Below are 24,956 nucleotides of genomic sequence, written 5' to 3' on the forward strand. Positions count from 1 at the left end.
GATACATAATCGACTAAAAATGACTAGATAACCTTAAAGTTAACAATACTTATCGTACCCAAATGTCCTTTTATAATTAGATCCCAAAATACAAATAAATACTAGTCGTCTCTTTTTATTTTAAAACACCCAACACATACATTCTGGCTTTGGGTTTTCTCTTCTCTTCTCTTCTCTTTCTGCAATCGCGAAGTCTACAGCAACAACCTCTTCAGCTTCAAAGGTGAATTATTTCATCCCATCTTTTCTTGATCATCAATTACAGGTGTATATCTTTGTTTCTTACATTTCTCATCACCCTGTTGTGCGTTCTCAACTCATTAGTGTGTGCATCAAAGGAATTAATTAATCTTCCAACAAATTAAGATTATAACATTTGAATTTGAATACCCATCTGCTAATCTTTGCGTCTTCACGTGGATTCATTACATTCAAGTTTAGCAAAGTTTTTTAGTTGTGTGTTTGATCCTTTGCTTCAGTGTTTAGTCATAAATTTATCTAGTAATAAACAAATGTGTTGAAGAGTGTACTGTGTTCATAGTTTGGGGGTATCTCGTATCAGCAATATATAGGTTTCATCTGATTCTTTCTGAGTGCTTTTGTCTTGATGTTTAGTGTGTTCATGGCATTTATTGTTTTCATTGATGTTAGTTTCTGTTTAATTTGGGATTGTTGTATCTGTTCCAATTGCTACCAATTTGCTGTCATTTTATATGGATCTGAGAGTGGTTTTCTGTACTTAATAATAGAACAGTCCTAAATCGCATTAAATTCGAGGGGAAATTTAGGTTCCCGTTAGTTTTTGGCAGCCGCTAGACAAGCACCACTTCTGTGCTATCCAGACAAGACAGGCGTGTCATACAACCCGTTTAGTCAAACGCACCGGATGGGAGAGCAAAAAGTGGTCAAACGGGTCGTATGGTAGAGAGGATAAGCTTATACGGATTGTATGAGGGCCAAATCGTACGGCTCTTATAATTTGTTGACCGGCAAACAAATGACTGATTCAACCACTGACAAAGCCATACGGGCCCGTATGACCTTTTTACGCGCTGGGCCCGTGGTTTTTTTCCTTTGTATGATGAAATTATGTTGTTTCTATTAGTTTGTTGTTTAAATGCAGCTTATCATCATTGAAACGCGAAGCTAACAACTCTGTTTTCATGTTTGGTTGTGGATAGATGGATAACGACCTTGATGATGTAGATAAACGAGTCGAATGGCTCCATTCTGAAGAGTATTCGTCTGCTGCTAGCATATTTGGAGAGCCACAAAAGGCCACACGGATTGGTGTTGAATATCAGGCAGAAATCCCATCTTTGATGACAAAACACGAGCGGTTCCAGCTCATAAAGGGTAAATCTGGTCTTATAGGTTGTAAAACAGACAAGGATTTGCTTGCAGTTCCTTGTTCATCAAGTAAAGAACCTTGGAGCGAGATTGAACATGATAGTTTTATTCTTGGTTTATATATATTTGGGAAGAATTTTCGCCTTGTGAATAATTTCATGGGGAACAAAGGGCTGCCAAATGTATTATCTTATTACTATGGGAGGTTTTATAGAAGCAGTGAACACCAAAAATGGTCATTGTATCGCAAGAAACGAATTCGCATTGGAAAAAAGATTTTCAACGGGTGGAGACTTAATGAGCTTTTGTCTCGGTTACATTCTATTGTCACAGACAAATGCAAAGCTAGTTTGACACAGGTATTTTAATGTTTACTTTACACACTTTTTAAGAAAAACCGGTTATTGAGATATGGTTTCTTGCAGGTTATTAAAGCGTTTGAAGAGGGAGACCTTTCGTTTGAGGAGTATGTATTCAGTTTAAAGGATACAATGGGCCTCGAGCTTCTCGTACAATCCGTAGGCATTGGTAAAGGAAAACAAGACCTTACTATCAAGACCCGAACGCGTTTAAGAAGCACAAAAGTTCAATCCACATGCTCGTCTCTTAAAACAGAAGAAATTGTTAATACTTTGAAGGATCGGATCGGATTAAGCAAACTGAGCGTAAATGAGTTCTTCTGGGCAGCCGTGTGGCCTCGTCTTTTAGCTCAAGGGTGGCACTATGAAGAGTCTAGAAACTATGCGTCAACAAACTCTAAGAATTTGGTGTTTCTTAAACCTGGTGTGACAAAGTTTTCAAGGCGGAGCTTGGTCAAAGGAAGTCAATATTTTGAGTCATTAACTGAAGTGTTGAATAAAGTTGCATCTGAACCCCACCTTCTTGAACACGAACCTGACAAGGACGGGTTGGTCGAGCCACATGCGACAGGAGGCTCGGATGATGAACAAGATTTAATGAAATACACGGTTGTGGATACCAGTTTGGTTGGGACTGTTAAAGTCAAAGAGCTCAAAGGTTTGACTGCTTTTGATCCTGCTGATATGCAAGCGTCGGCTAGTGTGTCTGGAGAAACCAATAATGAATATGTGAATCATAACACACTGGTGAACAATCTTGATCCCGGTGGGCAACCAATAAGGAAACAGAAGTTAGTATTCAAACTAAAAACGAAATGCCAAGTGGTTGATAATATTAAAAATGGCAACACAAGAGGTGAAGATGAAGCAATGAAAGATGCTGCGTGTTCTGAGATAGTGATTGACTTGAACAACCCTCGAGCGCGTCCAGGTTCAGATGATGACAGCATTAACAAGTCAACTACTGAAAAACAATCGGTTTTATCTGAAACAGCCACAAACCAGATTGACTCGTTGACTCCTCTTGCTAATGGTCATCGACATAGCCGAAGGAACCGTACATTGACCACAAAAGCATTGGAAGCTCTTGAGAATGGACTCGTGACCCCGAAGAAGACGAGGAGAAGGCTGGAGGATGGAGGCCAGAGGCATGTTCATGCTAAAACAGCTCCTGTCTCGAGTTGTGGTGCACGTAGAGATTTCCGGTTCTGTGATAGCACATCAGTTTTACTATGAGGTTATCGATGTTATTGATAACATAGATAGATTGTTGAAGAAAAAAATGATAAGACTTTTTTTATTTTATGACAATGGCACCATTGATGAAACATAAGTTTGATATATATTTTGGAGATTAAGGTAAAAAATATATATTGTTGTTCGAGTTTGCAGTTATAATGCATCCTCGTATGAAGCTTCAAATTATATAGTTTGGATGTAAAATTAAACAGCATATATTCTATGTTCATCAGAGATCTAATAATAAGAAACATAATCAAATTAAACAGACGGTAGGCTGATGATGTTAAAAAACGACCAGTAGGATTTGGATTCTGCTTCAAATTTATATCAGCATATATTCGTGTCTGTATTTATATTTTGTGTTGATTCATTGGCACTTTTATTATTGTTCATTATGGCTGAAAAGAATACCATTTTTCTGCTATATCAGTATCAGCATATATTCATGTCCGTACTATATCAATGGAACAATATGCTCACCTTCCAGAATTAATCAATTTTTCTGCTCTGACTGCCACATTTACTGACGCGGGTAAACCAAGTGTCTTTTATCTACACCGGCTCAATGAAATTAGAACACGAACTAACGTTTATGTAAAAACCCTACGTAGTGACAATGCAAAAGAATATGTGTCCAAGTCTTTCAGTCTTATCTCCTTCAACAAGGTATTATTCGCGACTCATCATGTGTTGACACACAGGCTAGAATGGGATAGCCGAACTAAAAAACCAACATCTTGAAGTTGCTCGAGCTCTGTCGTTAGAAATGTTTGTTCCTAAACCATTTTTGGGCTTACTGCTTGTTTTTTCATCAATCGAATGCCTTCTGCAGTTCTCGACAATAATGTTCCATGAATTTTTCTAATGAAACTCTTAATTCCACCTAAGACGTTAGGTAGTACTTTCTTTGTTTATGATACGTGTCCCAGGCGTCCAAATTAGACCCAAAGTCCCTCAAATGTGTGTTCCTTGGCTACTCTCATCTACAAAATGGTTATAGATAGATCGATACCCTTCAACGTCATATTGTATCTCAAGATGCTACCTTCCATGAAGATGTTCCTTTCCTACCATTGTCACACCCTCATCGTTCGAGGGAGATTGATAAATTATTGATCTACCTCTTAACCTGAATCTAGCCACTCCTGAGAAGTCTTGGTCCCTAAGCAATCTCACATCCCTTGGTAGTCTAAGTTCGTAAGCAGCCATCTGTATCTATCTCTCAGAAATCACATGTTCTCATCCTTGTTGTTAGTTGATTTACATGTGTATAAAAGGCAAACTGGTTGTAAATGGGGAATCACTATTACATAAAATCTAGAAATTTACTTTGCTCGATTAGAAGGCCAGGTAGTAGCCAAAGGTTATGCTCCGACATTAGGGGTGAATCACTTCAAGACATTCTCTCCTCTTGCCAAACTTTAATCTATCTATTTTGTTTCCATGTGTAAATGGGGTCTTCGTTAACTTGATATAAAGAATGCATCTTTACACTGAGATCTACTAGAAGAGGTATATATGGAGCAACCACCTTGGTTTGTGCTCAAGCTTATGGGAAAGTGTGTAAGCTAAGAAAGTCTTTGTATGGCCTAATGCAGTATCCTAGTGCTAGGTTTGGGATTTAATTTTATGGTTACCGAATTTGGCTTGAATAAAAGTGAGTATGATTATTCGGTGTTCTTTACTTCATCTGACCTGGAATGCATTCTTCTGGTTGTGTATGTAGATGATATAGCAATTACTTAGAACGATATAACCAACATCTAGAAAGGTAAGGCATTTCTGTTAACTCACTCTTAAACAAAAGATCTTGGTCCATTAGAGTATTTCTTAGAAATCGAAGCCGCTCATCATAAAAAAGGACATATGCTTAGCTCAACCAAAATATTGTTCGGGTGCTCTAAAAATTCAAAGATGATTGAAGCAAAGAGTTGTGATGCTTTAATCATATCGAATATTAAGTTGAAGGCACATGAAGGTAAGCTTCTTGAAGTTCCATAATAGTGTAGAAGAGTCGTTCGAAAGCTAAACTGTCTCACTAGTACTTGGCCAGATATTCTTTTTCCTGTTTGTCACATTCTTAAGTATCCGAAAGGGTGCTCCAGGAGTCCAGGTTGTGGCATTCTGTATTAATACAATGTCACCATATTGTAGAAGGATTTACATATGTTGATTATAATGAAGACCTGCTGGTGTTCCACTACCGGATATTGTGTTGTTGGTGGGATAGTCTTGTGTCATGGAATAGTAAGAAACAAAGTGTTGTATCTCGGTCAAGTGCAGAATATTTAGGGTATGAGTTTGGCAGCTATGCACCTTGCAAATAGCCCAGTATTTAATGAACCACACACATACATCTTGATTGTCACTTCGCTTGGGAAAAGTTTGAAGATGGGACATGATTATAACACCTCATGTTAGAAGCGGATTACACTAGTTAGGTGATGTATTTACTAAAGCTGTGACGAGAAGATGAGTTCGTCATATTTGTCACAGGCTACGCATTATTAATTAATATCTATGCTCCGGCCAATTTGAAGTAAAATTTTGGATTATGTAGTTTATTAATTACTATGTTATTGTCCCATATGTATCCCACTAAGCCCAAGGTTTAGCTTAGCTTGTGTTCCCACATCCTTGTTTTATACATGGGACATAATATGCAAATCATTTGTATATTTATTTTCCTTTGTTCTATGGTTACATGTGATAGTTTATGGTTAGATCAATCTGAACAATATTAAGGCAATGGTGTTTGATAATTGATGATCAGACGGAGCTAGAATAGCAACTAGAGACAATTTTGATCGATATGCTTATGTAACGATACGTCTAGGTGTGCAACTCTACCTAAGAGGTGAAAGGTAATACTTATTATTTGTATATGCTTATATATTGATATACTTGATGCAAATTATTGTTTATGTTTTAGATATTTTTGGTATTTCAGTTTTAGTGATACCTTCTTAGTCGATTTTTCGTACGAGCTAACGGTGATGGACTTGTATACAAGGTCATTGTCCACTACTAATCTTGAGGCATTAATCTATCCGCAAGATTGGATTCGAACGGGAAGAAGGGAATCTATGGACGTGAGAATTTACAACAAAAATTATGATATTAAAAAAGTAAAATAAAATTTTCATTTTAGTCACATTAGGTCAAAGTTTTTGAAGTGCTATATCACTATTCATTATATGGTTTAACCATTAAGTTTTTGTTATTTTTTTACACTTTATTATATGAATTGATCTAAATTCAAGTTGATCCTAATTAACAAAATTGAAAGTTTGTTATTATTTTATAAAACGTTTCCAATCCAGTTCTAGTGTTTAAAATTAAGTTATAGTAATGGTTTTGTCCCCAAGTGCTTAGGTTCAGGACGGTTCAGTCATGACCCCTAAATCACCCCTAAAAGTGAGGATAAGTTTTTTTCTTTAATAAACTTTATCCTGGTAGTTATTGTGTAATTACCACTCTTAGACATACATTATGATACTTGTTTAGCACGTATAGTGAAAATATTCTGTATATATATAGCAGTTATGTAGTCGAAATTCCCATGAAATAAGCGATTTCTTGTTTGTTTTGTTAACCCATATGGCCATATGAGACTATACTCAATTATATATAAAGAAATATGATATCCAGAAATGTTGACCAGAGTGCAGTTAGACATTAGAAAAAGGTTCATCTTATCAACTTTAGGACCACTCACGATAGGAAACTATTAAAAAGAATACAATTTTTTTTAAACCAATAACGGATAACCAATTAACGTATGACTTAGTTTGGCCCATCTAAACCCACTCTCAGTTAAACTAGTTCAGCGAGTTGAGTTACGAAGTATACCCATTATCATTAGCCCATTTAAATCATAACTTTAAAACTCAATTAAAAATAAAAAAAAGGTCATTAGCCCATGTAAATCATAATTTAACTCAACTGAAAACAAAAAATCATAATTTTAAAACTCAATTAAAAACAAAAAGGGCAGTATGGCGCACGAAGGGATGTGAGACGATCAAAGGCTAATATCTGACGAAGACGAAGTGATGTGAGACGATCAAAGGCTAATGGACAAAGGAATGTGAGACGATCAAAGGCTAATGGTCGAAAAATAGAAGGGATGAGAGACAATCAAAGGCTAATGGTCGAAAAACAGTCTGAAACATTGTTGATTGATTCAATCGGACGTACATCCACAATCGAAAAGGCGAACCCATCTTTCAGTAACTATCATATTTAATAACTTTTTTCTTTATTAATTATTATACTACCTTTTATAAGTTCAATTAAACAAAATTAGCACTTTTAATAAGCTCTAAAATCGTCAAACACAAGTTTATAACATTAAAAGTTTTATTTTATTATTACGAGATTAGAGGGCAACAAACATTGCACCTCACACATACCCATCAATACAAAACATCACTCGTTAACACGTAGGTGCGTCCGAAACCACACGTCTAGAACTATCTAAGTGGTGGTAGCTTTGACCCATGCAGGACGGGACAGAATGTCAGCAGCCCACGCGCTGACATGCGGCCGCGCGTCGAACACCTTCTTAGTCTGCGTACCCATCAAATACTTGATGTTCGGGAGGTGGTGAAGATCCGTCAACGTGAAGCTTTCACCACCCAAATACTTACTTTCGGACAACCGCGACTCGTACACGTCAAGCACTTGCTCCAGTTTCTTCTCGTTCTCTTCCACCACCGCTTCGTCGGTTGTCATCCCGAACATCGGCTTGTATGCTAGCTCCCATGCCAGTTTTGACGAAGCCGGCTCGAATTTCTGAGACTCCACTTCGATCCACACAGCCAGAATTGCCATCTGTTTAGGATCCTTGATGATCAGATCGGTTCCTTTATCCGTGTATGTGTGAGCTAGATATTGCGTAATCGCCCTTGATTCTGAAGCAAAACAATCAATCTATCATCTAACGATCCGAATTTAGACATTCGGATGAAAAATACGAAATTCTTAACCACAATTATGAATTATATCCGAAATTTCAGATGTTTGAACTTCTAATATGTATTGTACGTTGTAGCTAGGGTGTGATGAAACCGAAAAACAAATCCGAAACCTTACAAATCAAAAAAAACCGAACCAAAACAAAATCGAACAGATATCATAGATTTTCATTTTTTTTAAGTACTTTAGAAAAATTTAATAAACATGTAACTTAAATTAACTCAATTATTTCAATTCAAATTTAATAATCAACTGGTTATATTTTAATAAATGATTTACCCCAAATTCGTTATTTGGATCACATTTTTTTAAGCTCAAATGACAAAACTGGAAAAATCAAACCAATCATAACCAAAGAGCAAAATAACCGAAAAACCAAAACCCAGTGATCAAAACCTCAATAACCAAAGTTTTGGTATTTTGGTTCAATTATAAATCGACTCAAACCAATCCTTACACACCCCTAATAATCAGTTTCGGATACTTATTTCAAATTTTTAATTATTTGTAAATTATATTCAATCGTTGTACAAAGTTTGTTTTGGTTTTTTCTTATGTACGTATTGGGTTCAGTATTCATATCCGTATCCGAAATTTTATACATATTGGATGTTGGAATCAACTATCCAAAATTTTCAGATACCCGAATCGATCAATTGTTTAAAATGAACAAAAAACTGAAATCAATTTGAAACGAATTGAATTTCTGGGGTATCCGTACCGAACAGCTTGAGATCTCCGTCTTCAAACGCCGGAACCTGACCGAACGGCTGCCAAATTGCAAAAACATTATTATACAAAATAATACAAGTAATATATGATAATTTCATTTTGCATACGTTACGTGATAGGAATTCAGGACTCTTGTGTTCTTGTTTACTCATGTCCACATTAACGAACTCGTACTCAAGGCCCTTCTCGGCGAGGCAAGCCTTCACTCGGAGAGTGGCGGTTGAACCGACGGCTCCGAAGAGTTTGATGGCCATTATTCGATTTTGCAACTTCGGATTGACGGAAGATTGAATTAATATGATGGGTAGTGATAATGTATAATATATATACAGAGATTGTGAAAGTAGGGTTTATGAAAGAAGGGCTAAGATGGACGGATCAAAAGGTTCGAGTAATTAATATGTGGACCGACAAGTGGCCTCATGCGTTCATAAATGAAACTCTTGTGTGGTTAGTATAGAATGGTGGTTTGGATGAGGTATGTGATGACGTTAATTAGCTGAATATACACACATGGGAGGTGGAAGTTAGATGGTGAGAAAATGGCACATGAGTGTGTAATGAATGTCAGAATGGGCGGTTAACCATAGGTAGGTTAACTGTTAATTATATATTATATTGAAGTAGAGGTAACCCCTAAACCTTTATTTCATTTGACTGATAATCTGGTCTTTTGTCAAATGCCTCATATGTTATTTTAGATTATAGAAGAAATATCTATTTGATAGTTATATATCTCAATTAATGCAGTCTAATGCTCTCTGTCATCGTCGCAAGTCACAACAGTTGTCTACATATTTATGTCTTCTCTTTGAATTTATTCATAACCACATGAGGATCTGGGTGTTAGCTTCAAATATTCTGAAGGTCATTGCTGTTTTTGGGTTTTGCGGATGGACCACCGACCACAGTTATGTGAAAACTTCTGGAGGGATTAGAAGCAATGTTGATTGCCGAGGTATTTTTTTCTATTTAATTGATAAAACAAGTCTTGCTGACATAAATGTAACCAAGCATACCATACCTGCATTCTTCATACAATAATGTTTTATGATGTTGATGCTAAATGACTATTTGCTCATATAATAAGGCTCTCGCTCCAAGCACTGTCCAACGTGCAAACACTGTGGAACGGTTTGACCATCACTGCACTGGATCTTAAATACTTTGGTTTACAAGAGATTAAACAAACAGGCATTATAGTCCAATGGACCAACTTAAAAATAGTTGCTTTAGGTGAGAAACTTTATATATCTGCTAGATTAAAATGATATTATGATTAAACGAGAAATTAGATATCAAGATGATGTGCTTAACTATTAAAAACTTACTGTTTTTTTCCTTTCTTTTTTGCATATGCAGACTGAAATGACATGAAAGAATTTAGAGAACCTTAGCCCTCCTATGGGCTCAATTTCAGCCCAGGAGGCAAATGCGGGGAACTTGGGACCATTGGTGGCCCCGTGTATTAGAAATCATAAAGGGAATAATCACAGATGGTACCGTCTTGTAAGTTCCATTAGTCTAAATATGGATCTTTCGGGATAATTTTGGGTCAAGCTCACGACCCCGTTTTGTTCACTTCACAGGCTGGACGTTTAACCAATTAATTTTTTTTTTAATAATTGGTTTGGTTCATTCTGTAGTACAACTTCGAACTTCCAATATAAAAAGAGAGGAAGCATGCTAAAAATTCCCTACACCATCAGAATTCACCAACAAGACTTTTTGTCGCCTAATCACTCCGTTTAACCCTTTAGTTTTTTTATGTAATTTTTTAAAAATATGTATTTTTGTAAGAACTTAAATTGTTAACTGTCTTATGCCAAATCTTAAAACTAAAAAGAAAATTTGACATAAGATTTTATAACAATGTAACTGTTTTATATGAATTTATATATTTGCTGCTGTGAAAATATAAAATATTTTTTTGTGGGTCAAATGGGTTGTGTTCGGTTTAACCCGTGAATAGTCAGTTTGATTAGTAATTGAAACTTGTAATGTTGACACTATGATTTCTTTTTGTATATATTCTAAAACCATGAAGCCAAACCGAAGCGAGACCGTTCACTACGGTTTGGTTCGTTTTCAGATTTTAACAGATGTTTCGCTGTAGAAAGATCAAAACCCGCTACTAATGACTGACTTTGTTAAATCATTTTCATTTTCATTTTCTTTTAGTTTAAAAGGACCTGATGGCTGATGCGTCCCATCTACCCAAATCAAACAGGTATGAAATTTGTATATGAGCAACAACAATGATGAAGCACTTTGTTGCTATTAATTTTTATGTTTGATATTGTTAAATATTTGAAGGAAGACGAGGGACATTATGGTGACCCAATCCCAATCTTTTGATCTTAAGGAGTTGGTTTTAAAGTGCATTCCTGATTCAGTTGGTAGAGATATTGAGAAAACATCAAACCAACATCTAGCATCCATCCATTGCAGAATGGTTTCAAGTGAAAAGTTAAGATTTTGAGGGTTCCCAAATTTGACATTGGGAAATTGATGGAGGTATTGTACTAATTTTTTGTTTATGGCATTTAGTTATTCATGATACTTCTGTTATGTGATTGTGTTTTGTTGAACTGACATGGTATTTATGGAAGAGTCTCTAAAGATGTAGGTATGAAGATGGAAAGGCATGCTAATGAGTCGACTCCTCAAGCATATCAATGCCAATGCTAATAGTTCAAAAACAAATTATCAATGCTGATAATACTGTTATGATCATTTTTATATTATAATTAAAATATTATTACTATTACTATTATGATTATTCTGATGAAGAGCCCGCCGTTTATTTTAATCAAATTGGCTTATTTTAAACAAATACTATTTTCTTTTAAAATGCAATGATAGTTATAACATTTTGGCATTAAGCAACCCGTCCACCGGACGGGTATAAAACTAGTTATGAGTTGGTTTTGGTTAAGTTTGTCTAATGTATTTCTTTTATTTTAGTTGAGTTGAAAATAGTTCGATTATGGTGTTTAAAACACGGTTAGGAAATTTCAAAGCTGGAATATGTCGGTTCCAAGCTTGGTTATGATGTGTCAAGTTATGTTATAGACAATTGCTACATAAATTTAAATGTTCGAAACTGGAAATTGAGGTATAAAATTTGAAAAGCACAAACATACAAGGTTTGGTATCCGTTAAAGTCGGTTAATAGAGGTGACATATAAACTTTAACGATAACAGAATGATCAGTTAATCAGATTCGTCGCTTAACCATAAGCGCTGGTTTTGTTCGATTATGGTTATAGTGGGTCAACTTTTTTGGTTAGCGATTGGTTTTCGATTATGATTCAGTTTTTGTTCACCCCTATCCTAGAGCCAAAACCTTCCAAGTGAGTAGTGAGATAAAACTAAATCGATTGTTTTGAGGATGATGTGTCATTTGTTTTGTCTTTTTAAAATTTTTCTCTTGAAGAAGTATGAAAACCATATGCCCTTTGATTAAACTGATATATGTATAACTAGAAGATCATCGAAAAAATGTGGTCTCTCTTATGAAATGTGAAAAGGATTTAGAGAAGTTATAGTGATATTTGGATTGTCATTAGGAAATTATTGTTTAATAATTATGTTTAATGTAATTATGTAATTAAAATATAGCATACATGTATATGGTTGAGTTGTGAACTTGTGATTGTCACATAGACTGATAGAAAGCGGTACCCATTTCTTTCTCAGCCTAGTAGGCCAACTGCTCAGGCCCATTACTCACATCCCCTTTAATAAACTGGGAAGTGGGAACCACAGTGATGAAAAGCAGGTTTATCTAGCCCAAACCGGTTTGATTTGGTCAACTGAAATTAAAATCGACTTTGTCTTAAACCGGTTTGATTTAGATTATTTTTTGGGCTATTTTAGTTATTATTTCGATGCATGTTGCCACATTAATACACACATACATGACTTAGTGCTGGTCTAATAGTAGTGTTGGCGAAATTAAGGCTTAAGGACCTCAAAGAAATAGGCCCCTGTTTAAGTATATGAATTATTATTTATATATAGAGAGAAACGGATACCAATAATATGTCATTGATAAATATGATAGTAATATATGGTGGCCCAGACCTAGTGCTTACCTGCTTGTTTTTTTACTTCTAAAATTAGAAGCTTCTCATTTCCAACTATGTTCGACTAAGTCGTATTTCTTTATTTTTGTTGATTTTCTATGGTCATTTCTTATTTATTTTGTTTTCCTTTTTTTTTTCCAGGTCATTTCTTATTATTGTTGGCGAGTGCCCTTTATAGTAAAACCATCCAAAGTTTTGAAGAAAGGTTTGGTATGTCCTCTCGTCAGAGAGCAATGTCTTCAGGCTCCTCATGCTCAAGACTTTTTTACTATCACCTCATCGAAGGGTTAGGCCAGCACATGTCAGCAGTGGAGTACCGAGGCATTCTTAAATATCGTTTAATGATCCCCTGTTCCCAGCTGATGAACCATGCCTGGTCTACCGTAAAGTTTGTTTAGATAATTTTGGTGAACACGCGGTTCATTGCAAAGAACTCCTAGGGTTTAAATATAGACATGAGTTGGTCAGGGATGTCCTTTGTGATGTGTTAAAACGGACGGGAATCTCGCCAAGAAAAGAGTCTCCTATGAATTTCTTTGCGGATTCGGTGAATGGAGGTCTACTGACATTGTGGTGTTTGGATGGGCGGTGGAAAACATGCTTGTGTGGACCTTACTGGGGTGTCCCCTCTTGTTGGGCTTAGGGACACCGGGTTTGTTGCTAGGCAGGCTGTGCTAAAGTCAGAAGCAGGAAAAATTGTTAAGCAAGAGAAAGCGTGTGTTGAGAATCAACTGTCTTCATTTCTTTTGCTTTTGATACATTTGGGTCCTTGCCCCCCGATGCTGCTACATTTATAAAAAGAATTTAGCTAGTCGTGCACAGTAACCTAACGACGCCGAAGAACGCTAACTTTGTTTTCAGTAGGATTGGTTTTGTCATTCAAAAGGGGGTGGCGGCACAACTTATTGCCCGCTTACCTGCTCTATATTGTAATTGGATCCTTTTTTTAGTTAAAATAAAGATTCAAAATTTTATAATTTCATATACGAAACACGATAATCCCTCAATAAATTTTAAAATAAAAATTAGAAATGCCATAATTTCATCTCTCTAACTCTCGACAAGAACCTCGAAATTTCCTTTTGTTTTAGGCCATTAAAACGGTTGGGCCGCTACACATGTATTTATATGAAGCTCAACATGTTCATATAAAACTCAAACCACAATCTGTAACTATGAAAGTAATATTTGCCATTTTGACCACAGCAAGCTGTTAACATTCAAAGTCTACCTCATGTCATTTTGGAGAACAATCAAAGACTCTATCCACCAAGTAACCCGCACCACAACTCGATACAGGACACGTTTAAGCACAGACACGACTACGAGCCCCACCCTCCGCCACTCTCCTCTTCTTTGGGTTCATGAGTTCATTCTCAAGAGCTTCCAATGCTTTTGTGGTCAATGCACGGTTCCTTCGACTCCGTCGTTGACCATTAGCAGGAGTCAACGAGTCAATCTGGTTGGTGGTTGGTTCAGATAAAACCGATTTGTTAATATTGTCATCATCGGAACTGGGACGTACTCGAGGCTTGTTCAAGTCAATCACTATCTCAAAACACGCAGCATCTTTCATGGCTTCATCTTCGCCACTAGTGTTGTCATTTTTTATATTATCAACCGGGTCAACAGAAGTCAAACTTGTGAGGTCTTCGACTTTAACAGCCCCAACCAAACTGGTATCTGCAACCGTACACTTCATCAAATCTTGTTCATCATCCGAGCCTCGTGTCACAGGTGGCTCGACCAACCGGTCCTTGTCAGATACGTGCTCAAGAAGCTGTGGTTCGGACGCAACTTTAATCAACACTTCAGTTAACGAGTCAAAATATTGACTTCCTTTGACCAAGCTCCGTCTTGAAAACTTTATCACGCCAGGTGCAAGAAACACCAAATTCTTCGAGTTTTGTGACGCGTAGTTTCTAAACTGTTCATAGTGCCATCCTTGAGCTACAAGACGAGGCCAAACGGCTGCCCAGAAGAACTCTTTTAGCCTCGGTTTGCTTAATCCGATCCTATCCTTCAAAATATTAACAATTTCTTCTGTTTTTAGAGACGAGCATGTCGATTGAACCTTTTTGCTTCTTAAACGCGTCCGTGTCTTGATTGTAAGGTCTTGTTTTCCTTTACCAATGGCTACGGCTTGTACCAGAAGATCGAGGCCCATTATATCCCTTAAACTGAATACATACTTCTCAAACGAAAGTTTTCCCTCCTCGAACGTTTTAATAACCTGCAAGAAACCGCATCTTAATGGCCGAGTTTTTTTTATAAGAGTTTGGTGAACATGAGAAAAGATTAACTACCTGTGTCAAACTAGCTTTACATTCATCTGTGACATTAGAAAGTAACCGAGACAAAAGCTCGTGTAGCCTCCACCCGTTGAAAATCTTTTTTCCAATGCGAACTCGTTTCTTCCGATACAATGACCATTTTTGGTGTTCACTGCTTTTATAAAACTTCCCATAGTAATAAGATAATACATTTGGCAGCCCTTTATTCCCCATGAACTTGTTCACTAGGCGAAGATTCTTCCCAAATACATATAAACCAAGAACAAAACTATCATGTTCAATCTCGCTCCAAGGTTCTTTACTTGATGAACAAGGAGCTGCAAGCAAATTATTGTCTGTTTTACAACCTATGATACCAGATTTACCCTTTATGAGTTGTAACCGCTCGTTTTCTGTCATCAAAGATGGGATTTGTGCCTGGTATTCATCCCCAATTCGCGTGGTCTTTTGCGGCTCTCCAAATATGTCACCAGTAGCAGAATACTTTTCAGAATGGAGCCAATCGACTCGTTTATCAACATCCTCAATGTCTTTATCCATCTATCCACAACCAAACACAAAAACAAACTATTTTTGTTAGCTTCAGTTTTCGATCAAGAAAAGCCTGACCAAACAGTATTTCATCATACAAGGAAATAAAAACCAAGGGTTATGTACACCAGCTTGTCTGTCAAATCATACGGCCCGGAAGACCTTTGTTCACATCAGTCATTTACTTGTCAGTAAACAAGTCATACAACCCGTATGACCTTTTTCTCCCAATCATACGTGGCCTGGATGATACTCAAAACGACCCGTTGACCAATTTTCTCTCTACTATACATAATGACTATTTCTTTTCTTCTTTTTATCCCCAAAACAGCAAATATGTCAAGTTTATGTTAAGTTAAACATAAAGTATAATAACAAATTAAACATCAGATCCAAATGGAACCACAAAGTGGTAACTAGTTGAACACATACAACAATCCCAAATCGAACAGAAATTAACATCAATGAGCACAGAATCAAACAATCAGATGAAACCCCCAATTATGAGCTCAGTACACTGTTCACATAATCTGTTTTTAACATTTTCATTCAATACATAAGTTTATGACTACAAGTGTACAAAAAAGCTTGGTAAGCATGAATGTAACGAATCCCACGTGAAGACGCAAAGATTAACAGATGGGTATTATTAATTTGCATCATATTCAAATGTTATAATGGTTGTTGGAAGATTAATTAATTACTTTGATGCACACTAATGAGTTAAGAACGCACAACAAGATGATGATGTAAAATGCAGAAAACAAAGACATATTAACATGTAGTTTATGATCAAGATACGATGGTAAGAAAGAATATAACCTTTGAAGAAACTGAACAAGTTGTTGTTGCAGCGTGCGATTGCAGAAAGACTTTTGTTTTGGTCGATGTTACGAGGTTTGAGTATTTATGGTAGTCGCGACACCGAACCACCGAACAAGTCTCACCAACGTTGTCTTTCTTAAACTATTTATTTGTCTTCTTTAAATTGGATTAAGATTAAGATGTCTTTGCTTGACCATTATGGTTGGTTACCTCATGATCTATTACTTAGGGATGGGTTTCATCACTTCATGATTATATAAATGACTAGACAGGTGCCCGCGTGATGCTGCGGGAAACACGGCTTTGGTAATCACATTGCAAGTTTACGTGTGTTCGTTGTTAAGTTTGAAACCATGAAACATTTCAAACTAGTCATCGGCTTTGGCCAACCGATTTCATTTTTCAACAGGGTGGTTTCGGTTTTCGACGACAAAAGACGTTACTAACGTTTTGGCTCAAGGTTTAATTTAAAAACCATCAGAAGCAAACCGCAAACACTCATACATAAAATGTTATTTTTTTAACTGAAAAACTATAGCAATATGATACTCAAATTAAAGATAATAAAATGCTCGTTTTTTATGGTGCAATGCTTTATAAAAAAATATTAACGTATAAAAAAGTTATGGTCGTTCAAACTTCGTGGGGGAAGTTGGATTAAAAGTGAAAATAAAAGGAGTATATAGGTAAAAGATTAAGGTTCATAGTTGTAAGTATTGTTTAAATTTACAAAAAGTGATTAAAGTTAAGGGGGAAAAATTATAAGTATCTTTAATGAATTGAAAATGCACATGATAATATCATTCAAAAGACAATATTGTCCTTTTCAACATGCTTTGTTAGGTTGTAAGTTATGTATTAAGGATTGTAATTTACTTAAAATTAAACGTCTTAATTTGCCCATGTTTACCTCATTATATATAGTATAGATATAGATAAATCATATATGTCTCTCTACTTGTTTGGTACACTTTGCGTTACCAAATCACTTCTCTATTAATCTCGTATTTATTTCATTTGTATCATATGCTATTTAATTTTTATCACATTTCGATATTTTGCTTTTTTTCTGTTAGAGTATTAGTAAGTTCGCTTTTCGTCCTTTTGAGTATCAATAATAACTTTTACTAAGAATACTGATTGAGTTTGAAATTTTAATAAACCATTTTTTAATAACAATACTTTATAAATTTTTAATTGCTCTATACACTATTCATTCAAACTCACTTAAAAAATAAATGTGATTTTATTGTTATTTTTCACGACATAATAAATTTAAAGAAAATAATTTAATATTTAAAATTTCTAAATACATATTATATTCACATGACATAAAAAAGAAATATTATCTCATTACTCTGCAAAGTCATGCAAATATTAGACTTTTACATGTCAGTGCAATTATTATTTACATATAATTATCAAACCAATCAAATTAAAAAAGCTTGATTGTATAAGGGCGGAGTCCCACACCTAATTAGGTCTTCTTTTTTTTAAGAGTCAAACATATTATTTACAAACCACCTCAAATGAGGATTGAACTCTTGACCACAATTTTAAAACTAAACCACATTTATCACCACACCAAATGGTTAGGTCTCACTCACACTCGCTGCACAATATATCTTATTTGGATCGGTTATATTAATGTATCTTATTTCAACTTAAATTGACAACTCTTTAAAACTTAATGAAACAATGCAAGGTGAAATAAAAAAATATGGACAATTGAATATACATTCTTATAAACTTCATTAATAGATACTTATCCAACTTCCCTTAATGAAAAATTTTACTAATTTTGATTTATTTTATTAAAACTGAAGAATATATTAATTATTTCACCCAATATATAACTTTAAGATTTTCTAAGTTTTCATATTTATCCAATTTTAACTGTTTTTTCTTTTCTTTTTTTGCTTTTTCTGTTTTTTTTATGTTCCGCTAATGAACTTTTTTAAAATCTTTTTTGTGTTTTACCATACTTTCTTTTATTTTTTATTTATATATATTTTTTGCATTTTGCCATTATATTTTTTTCTAGTGTTTGGTTACACGAATTTAAATTATTGTTAATATTGTTCACACGAATAAATATATGGGTCTTGTTTGAGTTGAACAAATCAACCTTTCATCCAGCCAACTCGAAACCTGTCAGCCCCAAACCCACACAATTAACAATCCTAAAACCGAATTGCAAGACATGGGAGCTGCTAGCATCATGGCAAGGGTCAAAGATTGTTCCATCATGCTCATTGTTGGATATATAGACATTGGATATGCAAGCTTAAACTCAAAACATATATTTTTTTTATATTCATCTCCAAAATATTTATCAAACTTGCTACGGTCATAAAATCAAAATGTTAAATCTTTTTTCCTTCAACAATCTATCTAAGTATCAGCAAGATCCATAACCTCATAATAGAACTGATGTGCTATCACATAAGTTGGAACGAAAATCTCTATGAGCATCGCAACTCGAGACAAAAGTCGTTTTAGCACGAACACGCTTACGGGCCCCATCCTCTGGCCGTCTCCTTGTCTTCTTTGGGTTCATGAGTCCATTCTCAAGAGCTTCCAATGCTTTTGTGGTCAATGCACGGTTCCTTCGGCTCTGTCGTTGACCATGTGCAACAGGAGTCGATGAGTCAATCTGGTTGGTAGTTGGTTCAGATAAAACCGGTTTGTTAATATTGGCATCATCTGAACAGGCACGCGCTCGAGGCTTGTTCAAGTCAATCACTATCTCAGAACACGCGACCTCTTTCATGGCTTCATCTTCACTACCAGTGTAGTCGTTTTTTATATTATCAACCGGGTCAACAGAAGTCAAACTTGTGAGGTCTTCGACTTTAACAGCCCCAACCAAACTGGTATCTGCAACCGTACACTTCATCAAATCTTGTTCATCATCCGAGCCTCGTGTCACAGGTGGCTCGACCAACCGGTCCTTGTCAGATACGTGCTCAAGAAGCCGCGGTCCGGACGCAACTTTATTCAACACTTCAGTTAACGAGTCAAAATATTGACTTCCTTTGACCAAGCTCCGTCTTGAAAACTTTATCACGCCAGGTGCAAGAAACACCAAATTCTTCGAGTTTTGTGACGCGTAGTTTCTAAACTGTTCATAGTGCCATCCTTGAGCTACAAGACGAGGCCAAACGGCTGCCCAGAAGAACTCTTTTAGCCTCGGTTTGCTTAATCCGATCCTATCCTTCAAAATATTAACAATTTCTTCTGTTTTTAGAGACGAGCATGTCGATTGAACCTTTTTGCTTCTTAAACGCGTCCGTGTCTTGATTGTAAGGTCCTGTTTTCCTTTACCAATGGCTACGGCTTGTACCAGAAGATCGAGGCCCATTATATCCCTTAAACTGAATGCATACTTCTCAAACGAAAGTTTTCCCTCCTCGAACGTTTTAATAACCTGCAAGAAACCACATCTTAATGGCCGAGTTTTTTTATAAGAGTTTGGTGAACATGACAAAAGATTAACTACCTGTGTCAAACTAGCTTTACATTCGTCTGTGACATTAGAAAGTAACCGGGACAAAAGCTCGTGTAGCCTCCACCCGTTGAAAATCTTTTTCCCAATTCGAACTCGTTTCTTCCGATACATTGACCATTTTTGGTGTTCACAGATTTTATAAAACTTCCCATAGTAATAAGATAATACCTTTGGCAGCCCTTTATTCCCCATGAACTTGTTCACAACGCGAAGATTCTTCCCAAATACATATAAACCAAGAACAAAACTATCATGTTCAATCTCGCTCCAAGGTTCTTTACTTGATGAACAAGGAGCTGCAAGCAAATTATTGTCTGTTTTACAACCTATGATACCAGATTTACCCTTTATGAGTTGTAACCGCTCGTTTTCTGTCATCAAAGATGGGATTTGTGCCTGGTATTCGTCCCCAATTCGCGTGGTCTTTTGTGGCTCTCCAAATATGTTACCAGCAGCAGAATACTTTTCAGAATGGAGCCGATCGACTCGTTTATCAGCATCCTCAATGTCTTTATCCATCTATCCACAACCAAACACAAAAACAGACTATTTTTGTTAGCTTCAGTTTTCGATCAAGAAAAGCCCGACCAAACCATGATATGCTATACATTAACAGAAATAACAATCTTTCATCGCACAAGGGTTATGTACACCAGCTTGTCTGTCAAATCATACGGGCCATATGACTTTTGTTCCCATCAGACATTTTGTTATAGTTAATAAAATTTTCAACATAAAATTGACAAAATTGCTGTTTTGGGGATAAAAATTAAGAAATAGTCCTAAGCTGTATGGCAGAGCGAAAATAGGTCTATCATCCAGGTCGCGTATGATAGGGAGAAAATGGTCACACGGTTGTATAACTTGTTTACTGATAAATAACAAAAAAAAAAATTTAATCTACATAACTAGACATCCTTATATATCAGCTACTACAAAGCGATTACAATAAAGTGGCAGGCAAACGGGCAACAAGCTGCGCCACAACCTCCTTTTGGATAGCAAAGTCAATCCTACTAAAAACGAAGCTTTGGGACCAAGGAGCTGAAGAGGTTCCATGTACGACACACTGAACCCTACTCAAAAAATTCACAGCCCCTGGGCCAGAAAAGCAAATGGGAGAAAGACATGTTGATTCTCTAAACAAGTTTTCTCGTGTTTAACAACTTTGCCCGATTCAGCCTTCAACGCAGCGTGAGTCATATCAAAATAAGTAACTAGTTGAACACATATAACAATCCCAAATCGAACAGAAATTAACATCAATAAATGCTATGAGCTGCAGATTAAACATCAACGAAGACACAAGTAAACAATCAGATCAAAGCCCCAATTATGAACTCAGTACACTGTTCAAGATAATATATATGTTTAAGAGTAATTCATTCAATACATAAGTTTATGACTACAGTCTACAAACCGAAACAACAGATAAAAAAAACACGACTAGAGAAGCTTGAAAAGCATGAATGCAACGAATCCCACGTGAAGACGCAAAGAAAAACAGATGGGTATTATTAATTTGCATCAAACTCAAACCTATGTTGGAAGATTAATTCCTTTGATGACCACCAATGAATTACAACACAATGATGAAAAATGCAATAAACAAAGACATAATTTCGTAAACATCTAGTTGAGGATCAAGATACGATAGTAAGAAAGAATTTAACCTTTGAAGATGGTGTGTTCGAAGTGAACAAGTTGTGCTTGCAGCGTGCGATTGCAGAAAGACTTTTGTTTTGGTCGATGTTACGAGGTTTGTGTATTTACGGTAGTCGCGACACCGAACCACCGAACAAGTCTCGCCAACGTTGTCTTTCTTAAAGTATTTACTTGTCTTCTTTAAATTGGATTAGGATTAAGATGTCTTTGCTTGACCATAATGGTTGGTTACCTCTTGATCTATTTATTACTTGAGATGAATTTTATGATTATATAAATGGTTGGTATCTCTACATATTTCATATTTGTTTGGTACATGTTACTCATGATTTAAGTTTACTTGTTATTATAGGTAGTTTTAATGTCATCAAGTTATTTTAGTTAAAATGATATTTACTTAAAAACAAAGAGAATAAGAATGAAACTTTATATGAGGAGTCCAAAATTAATCTTATTTAATAAGGCAAATAAGACTTGGGATTTATCAGCCACAACCCTTGATGAATGGCATCCATAGTAGAATTTTTTTATTTAATTCATAATTGATAAGTCACTAAAATTTGCTTTGAATTTTCATGAATAATAAAAATTGCAAGAAATTAATCTTAAGTGGAAATTGATTATCAAAAGTAACTTACTACTACTGATAATTGAGATACTTAGCAAACTGGTCTATCAAGAGTAAGTTGCAACTGATGATGAACAACATGTTCCTTCATTGACAAGTGTGATATATTGTAATTGATTAGCAACAACTACGAGTAATTGTAACCGGTCACTAGTAGTAATTAGGGCTCAATGGTAATTAATCATCATTGTAATTGAGTTACTTATAAGGGTCTTCTACTGACGAAATGTAATTAAATACTTGTTCACAATTATAACCGTGAGCTGCCATACTTTGTTCTAAGGAGTTGTTTTGTTTCAACTTAACCATCATAATGGTTGCCCCAAATATATAAAAATAAAAAACAAAATATTTACTAATTTACAAACTATTATAACTTTTTTTTATCTAAAATTTGAACCATTAAAATCCATTTGATCTAAAATTATTTTATTCTAAAACATTAATTATTATTATTATTATTGATCTCAAACGTGAAGTATGTTATTCTTTGATTTTAATCAACCGATGTAGTGTATGCTTATGTAATGTAGACACGGTTACGTAATGTAGTGTAAACATGTCTAATATAATATAGGCAAAACTAATGTATTTTAGTGTCAAAGACCATATATTTGAATATCGAATTACTTTATTGTCTGACCTTTGGGTTTTCTGGCTAGTTTCGGACTTCCTCGGACACGACCTCAGCGGGAAAGGAAGGTGTTCAAGCCTCAGGGTGCTTGCACTCGCAAAACAACAGTTATTGCGAGTTGTCGTCGCTCACATGTTAAGTCCAATGCGGGATGAAACCAGTAGACCATTATCATAAGCGGGCGTTTTGGCGAGCGTTAGGGGGCCACGCGAAGTTTGAGAGGATTGCTCTGTGATAACTGGTACAACGCCAGGTTGAACCTTGGATACGTTGGAACGTGTACACTCACCCAAAAATGACCATAAAGGTTGAGAATGAGTTATGTAATGGTGGTGGGAGAAGATCTAATGGTCTTCGTGTGCCACGAGTATGGGGGAGTGTTGTCACACCCCCATCTAAAGCCTAGGAGTGCGACCAACAGTTGGTACCATGTTCGTAAATAAATCACAGTTACGGGTTATTAGCGGAAGTCTTTATAAAACATGTGGATTAAAGTTGTAAATATTTACATTACAAAAAGACAAGACGAAAGTCTCGTTTGAGTTTACTTGTTTATATGTTTACAAAAACCACCATTCATTAATATTTAAGTTAACAAAATATCCAAGTCATTGGAATTATGAGCACTTCGTTCTTCAAGCCCTTATTCTTGACCTGCAAAATGTAAATAAAACACGTCAGCAACGAATGCTAATGAATATGCTGACGCAAAAATATTTTCTTTTACTTAATCACCCTCAAGACCACGTAAGTCTTGCCCCATCTTGGCTTATGAATAATTAAGTTAAAACAATATCATTATAAACTTGAGTCTCTACACTAGGTCATGTCACACCCCAACCAAATGCGGCGGAACATGCCGGGGTGCAACCGATTGCCCAAAAACACAAGACACTATTTAAAGTGACAATATTTAATCAGCTCATTTATTTCATAAATCAATAATCAACACATCTCATTCACACAAACAATTTGAATACAAGTAACAATTATATTGTTCGTTTTACTAATATCCTAATAGTCTTGGTAACGTTTTCGTCAAGTCCTCGAGTCAACAAAAGTCAAACCTGTAACATTTCATAAAATAAAGTTTATCAACACAAAGGTTGGTGAGAAATTCATAAGTTTGAGCATATAAGTATATAGTAATAAAAAGCCACAAAACTTGTATACGAAACGATAAATAAAAGCAACAACTTGGATAAATTGACAATCGCTAATAGAATTACGTTAGCGCCACCTAACTACAAGGGGTTGCCAAGTAGTCTAGGATTTTATTGACCATTGCTAAACACATTAGCACCACCTAGCTACAAGGGTTTGCCAAGTAGTCTAGGATTTTATAGTTATCGTTAATTGCATTACGTTAACAACACTGTGCTATAAGAGAATACCAGATAGTTCACGGATTTATAAATTCCACCAACCGAAGCGATAAACACATCAACATATAAGCATGTGAGCATAGAACACCAAATCGAGCAATTATTTAAGTAAAGTATACAATCACGTTTTTGGGTTTAAGATTCAAGTAAATAAAGCATTTAGTTTGATAGGTATGAAATGTCACCCCAAAACGAAAGATGGAAAAAGGGGTATGAAAGTACTCACCTCAATTGATGAACCAAGAAATAAATAGATAAATAAATGAAGCTCGAACGGTAAACGAACAGATCCGACTTGAAACGATAAACACCTTAGCTAAACTAAATAATGTAATATATATTAATGAACTTGAAACCATAATGTAACTATATTGAAAACATTGAACGATGAGGTTCGGTTGTAAATCGGATTACCGGTTAATTTGTTAATGATTAGGGACTCGTACTTAATTGACAATTTAAAAATAAAATAATATTGTTTTATTGGGCTTTTAAATAACTAACCCAAAATTGAATAGAAACAAGACGGGTTTAAATCAAGAGTTCGGTTTTATAAAAATGAATTGGTATTAAAGTTTATAATGTGTTATTAATGATAAAGATAGTAAGGATAATAATGACTTTAAAAATATGTTTTATATATATATATATAGTTATATATAAGATAATGATGATAATAATAATAACAATAATTATTTTCAATAATACTAATATAGTATAGTATTTATA

At 35.4% G+C, this 24,956-nt stretch overlaps 4 protein-coding genes across 4 annotated transcripts; 1 reads left to right on the plus strand and 3 right to left on the minus strand.

Annotated features, from left to right (window-relative positions):
- The first annotated feature begins 956 nt into the window (after positions 1-956).
- LOC143582125 (uncharacterized) lies at positions 957-2,945 on the plus strand. The gene is made up of 2 exons (XM_077064755.1): positions 957-1,709; positions 1,776-2,945. Exons 1-2 carry the CDS (start codon positions 1,182-1,184, stop codon positions 2,943-2,945), a joined length of 1,698 nt encoding a protein of 565 aa, XP_076920870.1. The 5' UTR covers positions 957-1,181.
- A 4,375-nt stretch (positions 2,946-7,320) lies between these two features.
- On the minus strand, positions 7,321-8,939 carry LOC143582120 (glutathione S-transferase APIC-like). The gene is made up of 3 exons (XM_077064751.1): positions 8,771-8,939; positions 8,653-8,701; positions 7,321-7,867 (listed from the first exon to the last, which is right to left on the minus strand). Exons 1-3 carry the CDS (start codon positions 8,915-8,917, stop codon positions 7,431-7,433), a joined length of 633 nt encoding a protein of 210 aa, XP_076920866.1. The 5' UTR covers positions 8,918-8,939; the 3' UTR covers positions 7,321-7,430.
- A 4,979-nt stretch (positions 8,940-13,918) lies between these two features.
- LOC143582121 (uncharacterized) lies at positions 13,919-15,723 on the minus strand. Its single transcript, XM_077064752.1, has 2 exons — positions 15,061-15,723; positions 13,919-14,987 (listed from the first exon to the last, which is right to left on the minus strand). The coding sequence occupies exons 1-2, from the start codon at positions 15,586-15,588 to the stop codon at positions 14,061-14,063; spliced, it is 1,455 nt and encodes a 484-aa protein (XP_076920867.1). The 5' UTR covers positions 15,589-15,723; the 3' UTR covers positions 13,919-14,060.
- A 3,100-nt stretch (positions 15,724-18,823) lies between these two features.
- On the minus strand, positions 18,824-20,479 carry LOC143582126 (uncharacterized). The gene is made up of 2 exons (XM_077064756.1): positions 19,907-20,479; positions 18,824-19,834 (listed from the first exon to the last, which is right to left on the minus strand). Exons 1-2 carry the CDS (start codon positions 20,432-20,434, stop codon positions 18,824-18,826), a joined length of 1,539 nt encoding a protein of 512 aa, XP_076920871.1. The 5' UTR covers positions 20,435-20,479.
- Between the last annotated feature and the right edge of the window lie 4,477 nt (positions 20,480-24,956).

This window comes from Bidens hawaiensis, unplaced genomic scaffold, assembly GCF_021521415.1.
Source record: "Bidens hawaiensis isolate Kalapana, Puna unplaced genomic scaffold, B.hawaiensis_p1.1 tig00031459_1, whole genome shotgun sequence".
NCBI lineage: Eukaryota > Viridiplantae > Streptophyta > Magnoliopsida > Asterales > Asteraceae > Bidens > Bidens hawaiensis.

Excerpts from the sequence above, each read along its gene's own strand:
- LOC143582125 (XM_077064755.1), top strand. The coding sequence starts at position 1,182 with ATGGATAACGACCTTGATGATGTAGATAAACGAGTCGAATGGCTCCAT. Across the intron at positions 1,710-1,775 it reads GCAAAGCTAGTTTGACACAG|GTTATTAAAGCGTTTGAAGA; the intron begins GTATTTTAATGT and ends GGTTTCTTGCAG.
- LOC143582120 (XM_077064751.1), bottom strand. The coding sequence starts at position 8,917 with ATGGCCATCAAACTCTTCGGAGCCGTCGGTTCAACCGCCACTCTCCGA. Across the intron at positions 8,702-8,770 it reads CTGAATTCCTATCACGTAAC|CCGTTCGGTCAGGTTCCGGC; the intron begins GTATGCAAAATG and ends GCAATTTGGCAG. Across the intron at positions 7,868-8,652 it reads CGGAGATCTCAAGCTGTTCG|AATCAAGGGCGATTACGCAA; the intron begins GTACGGATACCC and ends GTTTTGCTTCAG.
- LOC143582121 (XM_077064752.1), bottom strand. The coding sequence starts at position 15,588 with ATGGATAAAGACATTGAGGATGTTGATAAACGAGTCGATTGGCTCCAT. Across the intron at positions 14,988-15,060 it reads GTAAAGCTAGTTTGACACAG|GTTATTAAAACGTTCGAGGA; the intron begins GTAGTTAATCTT and ends GGTTTCTTGCAG.
- LOC143582126 (XM_077064756.1), bottom strand. The coding sequence starts at position 20,434 with ATGGATAAAGACATTGAGGATGCTGATAAACGAGTCGATCGGCTCCAT. Across the intron at positions 19,835-19,906 it reads GTAAAGCTAGTTTGACACAG|GTTATTAAAACGTTCGAGGA; the intron begins GTAGTTAATCTT and ends GGTTTCTTGCAG.